Source organism: Malus sylvestris, chromosome 9 (genome assembly GCF_916048215.2).
Source record: "Malus sylvestris chromosome 9, drMalSylv7.2, whole genome shotgun sequence".
Taxonomy (NCBI): domain Eukaryota; kingdom Viridiplantae; phylum Streptophyta; class Magnoliopsida; order Rosales; family Rosaceae; genus Malus; species Malus sylvestris.
The window spans coordinates 18,561,908-18,576,269 of NC_062268.1; the positions used below are offsets into that span (position 1 = coordinate 18,561,908).

The 14,362-nt window shown below is 37.0% G+C and overlaps 1 protein-coding gene across 1 annotated transcript; it reads right to left on the bottom strand.

The window, feature by feature from the left end:
* Positions 1 to 7,963: 7,963 nt before the first annotated feature.
* On the bottom strand, positions 7,964 to 14,005 carry LOC126582444 (NADP-dependent malic enzyme-like). Its single transcript, XM_050246595.1, has 20 exons — positions 13,730 to 14,005; positions 13,155 to 13,426; positions 11,913 to 12,033; positions 11,723 to 11,797; positions 11,475 to 11,626; positions 11,269 to 11,374; positions 11,061 to 11,126; positions 10,782 to 10,877; positions 10,611 to 10,682; positions 10,418 to 10,501; positions 10,233 to 10,331; positions 9,978 to 10,025; positions 9,780 to 9,833; positions 9,591 to 9,689; positions 9,343 to 9,432; positions 9,035 to 9,112; positions 8,860 to 8,934; positions 8,680 to 8,770; positions 8,466 to 8,594; positions 7,964 to 8,371 (listed from the first exon to the last, which is right to left on the bottom strand). The coding sequence occupies exons 1-20, from the start codon at positions 13,757 to 13,759 to the stop codon at positions 8,283 to 8,285; spliced, it is 1,926 nt and encodes a 641-aa protein (XP_050102552.1). The 5' UTR covers positions 13,760 to 14,005; the 3' UTR covers positions 7,964 to 8,282.
* Positions 14,006 to 14,362: the final 357 nt, after the last annotated feature.

Sequence of the window (14,362 nt, forward strand, 5' to 3'; positions counted from 1 at the left end):
GAACCCCGAGATCTGTGGTCATATTCCTCCAGCTAAACTTGCTGCCATGTGTGTACATCTTTCTGCTAAACCATCTCAGCCTTGGTTAATTGATTCTGGAGCTACATCCCACATCACCAATGATATTGCTAACATCTCTTCTCCTACTCCTTACACTGGAGAGGACAAAGTGTATATTGGAAATGGTAAAAGTTTATCCATTCATAATGTTGGTTCTTCCTCTCTGTACACCCCTCATCATTCTTTTAAGCTGCAGAATGTCCTTCATGTTCCTTCCATGGCACATAATCTTTTATCTACTTCTAAATTTCTTAAGGATAATGATTGTGAATTAACTCTTGACCCTTATGGATCCACTGTCAAGGATCGTATTTCGGGGAGGATGCTTTTGCGGGGACCGGTTAGAGATGGTTTCTATCCACTGCAAAGTTCCAGTACCTCTTCTCCTTCTTTACACTCTGCCTTTCTCAGTGTTAAAGCTCCTGTCAAAGTGTGGCATCAACGCTTAGGTCATCCATCTTCTTCAATATTTCGCAGGGTCATCTCTACTAATAAGCTTGCAGTGAATGGTAAATCTTCGGTTGACTTCTTCTGTTCAGACTGTGCTCTAGCTAAGAACCACAAGCTTCCTTTTGGAGTGGCTTCTTCAACTACAACTCGCAGCCTTCAACTGTTGCACTGTGATTTGTGGGGACCTGCTTCTGTTAAATCTAGTAGTGGCTTCCAGTACTACTTACTTCTGGTTGATGATTTTAGTAAATATAGCTGGTTTTTCCCTTTGAAAGCCAAGTCTGATGTATTTTCTACATTTGTTGTTTTAAAAAACTATGTAGAAAATTTACTTGGAAATAAAATACAAACTTTGCGTTCAGATTCAGGGGGTGAGTTCACTGGTCACTCTTTTGCTTCCTTTCTTCGCACACATGGTATCCTTCATCAATTTAGCTGTCCGCATACTCCTGAATAAAATGGATGTGCCGAGAGGAAGCACAGGCATCTTGTTGAAACAGCTCGTACTTTACTTGTTGCTTCTCATGTACCTCATGTGTTTTGGGTAGAAGCCTTCTCGACTGCCATATACCTTATCAATCGCCTGCCCATCTCTGGTCTTACAATATCTCCTTGGGAGATTTTATTTCATCAGCCGCCGGATTATTCCAAACTCAAAATATTTGGTTGTCAATGCTTCCCATGGCTCAAACCTTATGTGCATAGTAAACTGGATGCTAAGAGCAAAAGCTGTATATTTTTGGGCTACAGTCTTCAACACAAAGGCTATCGCTGTTTTGATCCTATTGACAACCGAGTCTACATCTCTAGACATGTAATTTTTCATGAAGACGCATATCCTTTTCAGTCCCTGCCTCTTCATTACTCTCGGTCAGACAATGCTGCTCCAGTTTCTTCTTCTTCCATGGACCTTTACTTTAGCAAGTTTACTCAACCTGCTATTCCAGGTGCTACTACTTTATCTTCCTCTAGCCCGAGGTCTCTTTCATCACCAGGTGCTTCTCATCCTGACTCTATGCCTGATCGTTCTGATGTATCACCATCTGCATCTCTGCCTGCACGTCCTGATGTATCACCACCTGCGCCAAGCCCTCTTCCCATTTCTGTTAATGTTCATCCTATGGTTACCAGATCTAAGGCAGGAATTTACAAACCTAAGGCTTATGCAGCAACTAAACATCCACTCCCAGTTCCTCTTGATTTTGTTCCAAGCACCTATTTACAAGCATCTAAGTATGCTCACTGGAGGGCTGCTATGCAGGATGAATATAATGCATTACTTTCTACAGGAACTTGGTCTTTAGTTCCTTCTCATTCCACTCAAAATGTCGTCGGCTGCAAGTGGGTGTTTCGTGTCAAGACAAAAGCTGATGGTACTGTCGATCGATACAAAGCCCGGCTAGTGGCCAAGGGCTTTCATCAGCAAAAGGGAATTGATTTCCAAGAAACTTTTAGTCCGGTTGCTAAATCGGTTACCATTCGAATTCTGCTTACTCTTGCTGTTCAACACAATTGGTTCTTAAATCAATTAGATATTAGCAACGCCTTTCTTCATGGTGACTTAAAAGAGGTTGTTTACATGCAACAACCCCCTGGTTTCATTGATCCTCTCTTTCCTGATCATGTATGCAAGCTCAGAAAATCTTTGTATGGCCTCAAACAAGCGCCTCGCGCTTGGTTTGATAAACTGTTTCAAGCATTACATGCTCTTGGTTTCACCCAATCCTCCTCTGATGCATCTTTATTTGTATTGAATGGTCCTCAGTTGGTTATAGTTCTTGTGTATGTGGATGACATTCTTGTCACTGGGCCTAACTCCACTCTCTGTCATCAGTTTATTCAGCAGCTAAGTGACAGCTTTCCAGTGAAGGATCTTGGTCCTTTACACTACTTTTTGGGGTTGGAAGTTCAGAGGTCTTCCTACGGGATCTTTCTTCATCAAACAAAATATTTACTTGATCTTCTCCAGCGGACAAATATGGAGGGTGCAAAGCCTTGCTGCACACCACTTGGCTCTCAAAAACTGGATCACAGTGGGTCTCTTCTCTCCAATTCGACTGAATATCGGTCTCTTGTTGGAGGTCTTCAATACCTCACCTGGACTAGACCGGACATTGCTTTTGCTGTTAATCAGTTATGTCAATTCATGCATGCTCCGCGTGATCAACACTTTCAGGCCGCTAAAAGAGTCCTTCGTTTTCTCAAAGGTTCTTTTTCCCAAAGACTGTGGTTTACCAAAGGTTCTGTTGATCTCTCCGCCTACTCAGATGCTGATTGGGCTGGCTGCACGTTTGATCGGCGGTCGACTACTGGTTATTGTGTTTTTCTTGGCTCTAATCTCATCAGCTGGAGTGCCAAGAAACAAAGCACTGTTGCTCGTTCTTCTACAGAAGCAGAATATCGGTCTCTGGCTCACACAGCTGCAGAACTCACTTGGGTCTGCAAAATTCTTAGTGACCTTCACTGTTCTATTCCTAAACTGCCTACTCTGTGGTGTGATAACATCTCCGCCATTTCCTTAGCTTCAAATCCTGTATTCCATGCTCGCACAAAGCATGTCGAGATTGACTACCACTACATTAGAGAACTGGTTTTAGCTCATCTGCTTAAAGTGCAGTTTGTTTGCAGTGCAGATCAATTGGCTGATCTACACACCAAGTCCTTGTCCAAAACCAGATTCCGCTACTTGTGTTCCAAGCTTCCTCTTGGCATCAATTCTGATTCCTCCTCTCGCTTGAGTGGGTGTATTAGGACAGATGATACATCATCCATTTCTGTTAATGATAAATAGTTTGGAAAAACAAAATGTAGTTAGTTTTGTTATTAGTTGTGGTTAGTTAGGATTGTAAAAGTTTAGTTAAGGAAGCTAAGGGTATAAATGTAAAGAGCCAAAAGGCTATATATATGTACATCCATGTAATTGTTTATTCAGTCAAGAAAATACAATCTTACAGAAGAAGATTTGTTTCTCTTTAATTAGAACATATAATGAATGATCATCCAAATATTCAATAAGTTGTTTATAATTTATTGAACAAAAATAAAATTCAAAATGAAAGGTATCGATTTTTTGTCTAACTGAGAGTTCCGACCTAGGTGGATTTAGGCGGGTTAAGCGGACGCCTAAGCGTACTAGGTTGATGCCTAGGGAGGTTTAGACACCTTTTTTTTAATATATAAATGCCTAAAGATTAATCGGGACCATGAGCAATAGCCTTTTTTAAATTTTTAAACGCCTAAAGATTAATCAGGACGATGACCAATAGCATTTTAAAAAATTTTAAACGCTTAAAGATTAATCAGAACGGTGATCAACAACCTAACATTTACTCAGAGATTTTCAGAACGATGTAATGCAAGCGACTGCAGATTTTGCGCTCCAATATAATTGAAGATTGCAGATGCAAGCGATTTTTTATTTTTTATTTTATATTCTAAAAAGAGAAACTAAAATTCAAATCTAATATAAAAATAGAGAACACGTATCATTGAAAGTACCACCATGCTGGAGAAATTTTTAGTTGTAACTGGAACACGAATGATATACCGCATGTTTTTATGCAAATGGTGAAATTTTTTAATTTTTAAGTTATTAATATTTTAACACACATAATTCATCATTTATATAGGGACACGTGATATACCATATCGTGTGACGGTTACACTGAAAAATCTCTCTACCATCCACATGGTGATACGGTATTATCGAATAATTTCTCAACTAACCCACCCGACAATATGTTTTCTACACCTAAAATTAAGGAAGTCACCCAATTAAAATTTTGTTTACTTTTAGATTATCCAATTATGCCGACAATTACAATTCTCAAGGTTTCGTAATGTGAAAGTTAAAACCATGATTTGTGCAGGGTGACCGTTTGTTTGAGGTCAACATGGTTGCAACTTGCAAGATGGATGGATGAAATACAATATGGATAATACAATTCATTTCCATTTAGGAAATTTTATTTGAATCCATAAAACTTTTCTCTACATCCAACTTAAATTGTAAATGAAAATTATATTTTTTACCTTATCACATAATTACCATCAAGTACAAAACAAAATTAACTTTAAAACAAAAATTTATCAATAGACCCACACCTAATATTCAAACCTTACCATACAAAATCACCATTTTTACAAAATACTATCAATACTGACAGTAGACATTGACAAAAACACTGAAAATGACCTTCAAATGGTGGCCCAGAAAGGGTCTGATCAACCACTGAGAAGTCGAAAGTCGAGTTGATCAACTACTGAGCAAGTCCCAACCAGGCCACTACATAATATACTGGGAGATCAAGGGGGAGTTGAAGAGAGAGTTCTTAGTGAATGTTGTAGAGAAATGGATGCATCATTTTTGGATCATTGCTAAGTGGTCTCAAGGATAAGCAATTCGATCGGCCCTCTTGAGCTTTGAATTGTGGAGAAGGGAACTTTCAAGAAAATTTGGGAACAATTCATAAAAAATGGGTTTGCAACGAGTCAGTTTAGGACCCCTATATGCACTAGCAACAACGAGCTCTTGGGCATTCTCAATTTATGCACCATTAAGAGGGTTTACAACACTGCTTATGCTAAATAGCGACGTAACTGTATTTGGCAAAAATGCATTTGGCGAGTCAATCACTCACGAATCAGTAAATGTACGTATAGAATTCAAAACCAACACTTCAGATCCACGTTAAATAAAGTTCAATTAAGTCTCAATTGTCATAATTATAATTTTAGGGTTCTTGTGGACATGATGTATAGATAGATATACAAATATACCTTGAACTGAAAAATTAAACTGATCAGTTCTTCAAATTATTAACGTTCAATAAGCCAATAACATATAGAACATTTTCTTATGTACCCAAATTCAAGCTAGTTAGCTATGAGGGGATATTTTTTTTTTCTTCTGTTAAGTCCAATTCAATTTGGGATTTTATTTTATAGATGGGTGTAAAGATAACTTCACATTTTGATTTGAGTTTGAGAGGGTAGTTTAGGTAATAAACTTGGGTTTAAAGAGATATTAATTCTTTAATTAAAAATAATATGAGTGTAGAGAATAAGTTGGGTGTAGAAAGAGGTTACATGGGTTCATATAAAATTTCCCTTTCCATTTTTGGATGGTGGATGATCATGATTAATTGGCCAACTCCTACTCTAAGATATACGTAAAAGTCATATTAACATCTCATTTTTATATTTTTGAAAGACGTAAATGTGAGTTCTGGAAATATCAATTTGGTATTCTAACAACGCATTAGAGACGTAAATTTACATGCTAAAGATGTAAATTTACATTTTTCGGACAACGCATTAGAGACCTTTCTAGCCTACAAAAACATTTTGCATCACTTGTTAGAGATGCTTTAAGTGATGATGTTTTGTAGCTATAATTGACCGAACCACATCCTATATTTCTCACAATCTTAACCATCCAGTATCTTATTTTGCTTTAAGTCGAGTGACATTTTTCTCTACTTATAAGTGTAAGTGAGATATCTCAAATTCAATTTTCATAAATAATGAGTTTTATATAAAATAATTGATAACGCATTGCGTGACTTAGTTTAATCCGTATTAAAAAACAAACTTTGAGGGGTTTTAATGTTTCGGTTCTATATCAAGATATATGAACGAAACGAAATGATAATAATAATTAATAAAATCATGGATCACATATAGATTTCAGAGGACCACATTCATGGATAGGTTTCCAATCATAAATTAACAACATTATCATACGAGGACAAAGAAGTTAAAGTTGATTTGTACGGACACGTGAGATGTGAGGTGAGAGGAAACGAACGAAAGAAAGCAAAGTCAAGGTTTGCAGACTAATTTTGTTTTCAAATTTAGTACGAGACTTTGAAGAGAGAAAAGAAATAAAGTAGGTTAACTTGGTGTTTATTGGAGAGATGAACTTCCAGGAATCCCTAAGTTTTTAACTTTATTATCTTATCTTTGGTAGTGACTAAATGTTTTTGGGGGTGTGAACGTGAATTTGGATGAGCAACTTTCTTCGCTTCTTATGAATTATGTGCATGTGGTGTTTCTAGAGGTTCTTGGGTACCCATGCCGGATTAGGGGTCGTGTGAGAGGGAATTAGAGGTAATGTTAGAGAGATTAAATTTTGTAATCTAAATAATATAGAAGTTGATAATTGGATTATTACGTAAGCGAATCGTTTAATAAACGTGTTTATTTCTATTGATGACACATCATTTAATTTACAATTTTTTTCTTTCTACAAATTTAGTAGCATAACAAAATAGCAATGTGGAGTAGGGGAAGGTTTTCGGTGTTTGTGCCTGCAAGGATGAGCTGGTTATTGAGAATATTTGAGATTTTGATCCCGCGATTGAATGTAACTATATCTACTATGATGTAAGTAAGTTGTTTATTTATTTATTTTTGAACAAACAAGATTATTTACACTAGGAAGTGCGAAAGTGGGCTAAACCTCACAATGGATTAGTTATAATAATATGATTAAATCACCTTTAACGAGAATCGAATCTAAGATTTCTCATTTACAAGTAAAAAAGAATATCATTAAACCGTAGTACTAAATGACAGTATGTTATTTAATTTTGAAAAAGTATATTTATACATTTTTATCGTTTGAAAAAGTTTATTTTCCCAAATTTCTCTCCTTTCATCTATCATTTACTTTCCAACAATGTGATATTTTATTATAGAAAAAATTTATTTGAACTCATGTAACTTCATTCTACAAACAACTTAATTTTTTTTTTTTTAACAAATGATATTATCTATATTAAAGGGGAGAGGCTAGGCTTATCCTTACAATAGTCTAGCAATAATGTGGTTCAAATTCGCATTTGGCAAGAATCGAACCTAAGACCTGTCACTTACAGATGAAAAAGAAATATCATCAGACCGTAGTACTAAGTGGTTACACCCAACTTAAACTTTAAATATGAATTATCTTTTTACCCTATTGTATAATTTTCATCACTTACAAGATGAAATTAACAACAAAACTTAAATTTACAATAAACACCTCCAATGATCAAATCCTTACCATAACGTAACTAAGGCATGAATTATTTTATGCAAGTTTTTCTTCTTTGATTTCAATTATTTTTGTTTAGAGTTTAGGAGTGTATTGCCTGAAAAAGTTCAACCTACATAAATCTACGACTCAAATATAAAACCATCACTCGCACCAGCTTTCCTTTGAATCTGTCTAAAAAGATTTCATGATATGCCAAAAAAATGAGGTTAGATGAGCTCAAATTTTATTTTCCTTTATTTAAGCCACTCTGTTCTTAGCTTATCATTTTATTCCACCATCCCTCTCACCACTTAAATTGCAGGAACACATCTATCATTTTCTCTCCAACCAAATCTAGGCTAAGATATTGTCCGCACTTTTTATCAAAAGGACGATACGAATATGAAGTGATTTTCAAAATGAGCCATGAAGTACGATAAGAAAGGAGGCGAATCGCATGACTGAATGACGTGTCGAAGTTTGCTGTTTGTTCAGTGGAACATTTGGGGGATAAGAGTAACTTAAATTTGACAGTTGGAAGACATTTTTCAAACTATATTTTGACTCCTAACCCAGCTACCTGCACTGCACCCATCCTACTTCTCATGTACCACATAGGTCACATAATAATAGACCAAATGAGATGCGAAAAACCAAAGGCAAAATAAACAATCAAAACCACAAAATAATCGATCCTTTTCAACCGCAGTTGTTGACCTCGGTACAACAAACCGAGGTAACTTCAAATAGTTTACCGGAAACTTCGATAGGAAGGGCTGTACATACAGCTTTCAGCATACTTCTCCAGATCTCTTGGTTCGGGGAGGCGGGTGGCCAAACCTAGAAAAGCCAATTGCAGAAATATTAGACATTTTGGCCCATCGTTAAGTAGCACGAAATCTTACAAGAATAGAGCCTCTGGAGAATGACTAACCAAGTTCATATGATTTCGCAGCTACTTTAGCAGCAATATGCGCCGAAATCTTTCTGATGTTTGTGAATGGAGGGTATATGAGTCCCTTGTCAAAGTCTTCCTGGGTCACCATTGAAGCCAACGCTTCCGCTGTTCCAAGGAACAAACATGACATAAGGTCTAAAGGCTTGAATAAATTAAACACCCTTTACATTGATATCTTTTGTGCACTTACAAGCTGCCAGAAGCATGTCGTCGTGAACACGGATAGTACCAGACATTATTAAACCCAGACCGAATCCAGGGAAGATGTATGCATTGTTTGCCTGAATGACAACAAAATAAATGCCAAAGTCAGTCCAAAGGTATTACATATGTCAATACCGGACATAATCAGATTCTCTAGAACCAATACCTGGCCAGGATAGTAAACCTTCCCATTATATTCAACTGGCGGGAATGGGCTTCCACTACAATATATGGCACGACCCTGAAAATAATACGAGGAAGGAAACGAAACGTCGGTCTCTAACCATCGAGTATACAGTGAATGATACAATATTAAGCAAAACATGCAAAGGTTGTAATACCTCAGTCCATGTATATGCTTCTTCCGCAGTACATTCAGATTGTGATGTTGGATTGGAAAGAGCGAGAATAATAGGTCTCTATTAGCAGGTCACAAAAAGAAATGGTCAGCCCTTACCTTCTAGAGGGAGTAAATGCAATCTTTCACTAAGGCCAATAAAATGAAATTTCTCAACGTGGCCATTAAACAAACTGATTTCTCAAATCCATACGAACAAGAACAGAAAATAAAATTCTAAAATTCTGGTCCCCGTATGGATGACGGCCAACACAATAAACAACTAAAGAATGAATTAAGGAAAAGAGATACCTCATTCATGGAAGCCATAGCCTCAACCACTTCTTTAGTGAATGTTCTTCCTACACCTGACGTTCCAATTAATACTGTTGGCTTGATTGACTGATTGAAAAAGGACAAAAGTATAGTCACTAAAAAACTTCTGCTTTATTTATATGCACTATTAAGTTGTTTGTGTGCTGTCAACATATATGCATCTCTGTGTGTGCGTGTGGAGAGAGTGGAGAGAGTGTGTGAGAGAGAGGAGAGAGATTTCACACCTTAACAGCATCTACAAGTTCCCCGACTGGTTCATGTTCATGAGCCCAGGGCTTTTTAAAGTGTTGGAGTGAATCCAACCGAGAACTGACAATCAATCCCTGCAAATGAATTTCTTACCAAATGAAAACTGATGGAAAGAAAACAAAATCCTATTGCAGACAGCAAGAATTTAGATCAGCTCTCCGTACCTTTGAGTCCACAAGCCAAATGTTCTTGCGGGTCTCTTCCACTGGGGTATTTGTCTGCAATAATTCAGGTGCTATGTATCAAAAACTATTCTAATTATTTGAATCTAATACATCTCTTTACAATAAATACTGAGGATCTTTCTTAGTACATACTACATGCTACATACAAAGTAAAAGAAACAAATATTAGCTTATAACCTGCTTGGAAATTTCAAGGGCTATGAGTTCTGCTATGCCAGTGCCGGCCTGAAACCATTAAACAAGTGAGAGTGTGAAACACAACAACAAAGTCCTAGAACATGGGATATCAGTAAGGGTTCGAGAACGAGGACGAAAGAAAATATATGTGAAAAAAAATTGAAAAAGAGGTGAGTGTTGGTTGAGGGAGGGATACCCCTTCGACTACTCTTTAACATTAATGAAAAGGATCCCTCGACTAAGGAATGTACTCACCTCTCCAGCACCAAGGAATAAAAATCTGTGTTCAGATAAGGATCCCTTTACTAACTTCAAAGCTGCAAGAAGCCCTGCAAGAACCACCGATGCTGTCCCCTGGAATGAATTACTTACACAAGCATTAGTGTTGTGCTTTTCTTAAGTGCTATAAATACCATAACTACAAATCTCTTGCAACTTACCTGAATGTCATCGTTAAAAACAAGATGGGTTGAGGCATACTTTGCGAGCAGATCAAAAGCATTGTGGTTTGCAAAGTCTTCAAACTACAGAGCATGACAAATGAGCTCAGGAAAGGTATAGTTAAAATGAAACAAAGGACTGAGTTTATCAGCACAGCCAAAAAATTGAAAACTGACTTTGTCCACCAAATACCTGAACAAGAACTTTCTCCCCGTAATTCTGCTTGACTGCAGTCATGAATTCATGCAGGAGTTCTGCATATTCCTAAAGAAAGGAGCAAACCCACTTTGGTAAGAGAGAAAACAACATAAACCATCACAAATGATTCGAACAGTAAACAAGCAACGCAAACATGTCATATACCTGCCCAGTAGCCCTCTTTTGCCTCAGCCCTATGTAAAACTCATCATTCAACAGCTTCTCATTGTTTGTACCAACATCAATGGTTACAGGCAAGCACTGAAAAACATAGAAAAAAATACATATTCACTTAGAATCAATATTAAAGATAACAGTGAAAATGTCGAGGTCCTCTTAACATCTTTAGGAATAAAAGAAATGCAATACAGTAATTTTGGGGTACAATGACTTTATAAGTCAGTCACGTCGGAAAGAATAGCATTGGTCATCACAGATACTTACAGCAGAAGGACGAACTCCTCCAAGTGCCGTGTATAGAGCAAGTTTACCCACAGGTATACCCATCCCCTGAGAAAACATCACATACTGTTATCAGTTGACTACTTACAGGGAGTGCAACAAGAACATGCAATATTCTCTTCAAAGGCAAAAGGTATCTCATATTGCTTTCTATCCCCACGACTAGAAATTTATTTTTAACGGTGTTTACATGAGAGCCAAGATCCCCGAGCCCTAGGATCCGCTCTCCATCAGTGACAACAATGACTTGAATATTCTGCTCAGGCCAGTTCCTCAATACTTCAAGAATCTTGCCCCTTAAGAGATTGCAAGGAAAAAAGGATAGCAATAAGCTTCAACCCAATTTGGAAGTGGCCATCAAAGCAGAGAACAAAATTAAATTGCAATGAAGCATACTTTTCTTTCAAACTTATGAAAAGGCCCTGTGGTTGCGTAAATATGCTTCCATATTTCTGGCAAGCTTCACCGACAGTAGGAGTATAGACAACTGGAAGTAATTCCTCAACATGCTCAATAAGAAGCTTGTAGAATAGCTTTTCATTTCTCCCCTGAAAGCATATGTAATTGAAAGTTTAAAAGTCGCCATTTCGGTAGCAAAAATTAACAGGCTCAAACAAATATATCATTGAAATGATTATTGGTACCTGAAGATCCATCATGGCAATATACTTCTGCAGTGGAACTTGATACTGACGGATACTATTTATCATTTTCTTAACCTGTCAAGTAGATTAACGATTTAGCGGTAAAGTCTAAATGATTTTCATTTTTGTATAAAACAAGTATACAAAAAGTGATGTAACTCTGCAAGCATGTATAAGCTGATTAGAAGACCTGAAGTTCTTGAGAAATAACAACTGGGGGAAGAAGGCCACGCAAGTAGTGGGCATCTCTCTCTTTCTCTGTGAAGGCAAGACCTTTGTTGTGGTGTGGAGATCGTATCAACGTATATCCACTGCGGGGAAAGACAAAAGAGTAATTTATACAAAGGTGCAAAGAATACAAATAGCAAAGAGAATTTCTGTGTAAGGTATACAAAGTTTAACACAGAACTACATTGAGAGGTTGGGACCAAAATTGCATATAACATAAAATTAATTCTCACATTTCTTTGGCACAACCTCCAAAGGTAAAATTCATGCAACTTAAACTAAGGAACGAAAGATCATTAGCGAACAAAAATACATGTCCATTTCACGAGAAAATCATGAACCACGTTCAGCCTAAATGGGGTGGAGCTTCTTTTATCATGCCGCGTGTAAATCATGGCCCCACCCCCCACAATATGGCAAGTGAAGCACAACCATATAAGGTTGCATTAGACTTTCTTTTTGGTGGCTTGTTAAAGATTCTTCTTAACATTTTGGTTGTGTGGTGCTACTTTTTTTGTACATATGTCTAGTCGGATACCCATAACTTAGTTACCTAATTAAAGAACCGAATCATCAATTTTCAACATGTACCTAAATATGTCATCAACAACAAACATGTACATGAACCAGAAAAGTATTTGACTTCATTAAATATCCATTACTTTTCCTTGGAGAAAATTAAACATCTACAACATCCAAAACAATTTCGTAATCGAGGAAGTAAATCTAAAACCCATCAAAATTCTCAGAATACTTAGAAACTATGCAGGGACTCTCATAATTTCATTAATACATTACACACACATTGCAACTAATTTGTTTTTCAACACTATATTTACAGGGTGTGAGATTGAGACTAAGCAACACAATGAAATGCCACAATAATTGGGTATCAAATTCATCGTCATCAACGAGAGTGAATCGAAAATCTGACTAATCCAACAAGACCATGGTACTAAGTGATATATTAACTAATTAAGCAACTGCCCTGTCAATTCAGCAAGCAGCCCGCAATACGTACAGATATCACTAAAAGTAACATAAATGATGTAACTTGCACAAAATATAAAAATAGAAAAAGGCAAAAAAGATCATAGATTTCATCGAAATTAAAATACTTTAATAAAACCAGACCACCTTTAACATTAAACAACGATAATATCAATAACAACCGTAAGCATAATCGATCTTTGCTCTCACCCACCTAGCAACCGAGACACTCCAGGGTGTGACAAATTGGTCCTCGGTGGCAGTATCCTCACCGTACACGTCTTTTACCCCACCATGGACGGTAGATTTCAGCTCAACCACCTCGGATTCGGTCTTCACCTCCTGCAATGTGCTCTCCATCACGACGCTGCCGTTTCGGTCACCTGTCCGGGCTTTTGGGATCAAAGCCACCACTTTCAGCGACGCTGGCCGCCTCTTCTGGCTCTGAGAGAACGGGCTTGAAGACCCAGCAACGGCCGGGTTCCCCTGCAAAAACAAAAATTTAATTAATTAATTCTCAAAAAATTAATTCATAATAATCAGATAAGTAAATTAAACGAACAATTTGAAGAAAAAAAACCCAGAAATGAAAATCTCATTCACCAATCAGAAAGTCGAAAAGATTTGAAATTTCAATGCGGGGAAGAAGAACAAGGAAGACCCATAAATTGAATCTTTCTTTTTTTTTTCTTCTGAATTTTGATTCCATTTTATTCTTTTGCGATTGAATTTTTGTGAAGTGGGTGCGCTTGAAATTGTGATCTGAGAAATGGGTTTGCTTTATATTACCAGAAAACAGCTTCTATTCAAGGACATCATGGCGACGGATTTGTGAAAGGGAGAGTCTTTCGCTGGCCTTTGTATTCACTACTGCAGAAACAGAGAGAGATAGTGTGCAGGAGAGAGAGAGAGAGAGAGATAGAGGAGAAAGAGTCTTTCGGTTTGATGAGCTTTCCTCGCTTACTCCTCTCTGTCTCCCTCTCTTATGCCTGAAATTTGTGAAACCAAATGAGAGAGAGATCAAGAAATGGGAAATGAAGCAGCTCAGAAATGTGAGTCCCCTTCTTCTGCAGAATTATAATTGTATACCAATTGGTCTTTCCCCCAGATTACTAAAACACCCTTGCATTTTTATTTCTGTATTTACTAATTAATTTCACTTCCGTGTATTATAGGGAAATAATTTTGTATTTTAGTAGTGAAGCACGTCAAATTTTCAAATTGACATTGGGAAAATAGACACATAATCTTTAATAGCTAGCTAATGTGTGTATGTTTGGAGTGCATCTTTAATGTTACAAGTCCCATGTTAAGAAACTGTGAACATGCTTGAGAAGCAAGAAGTATTTTGGCTTCATCAAGAAATAGTCTAGGTTGACAAGTTATTACATATCCGTAAGCATAATTACTTCGCATCAATTC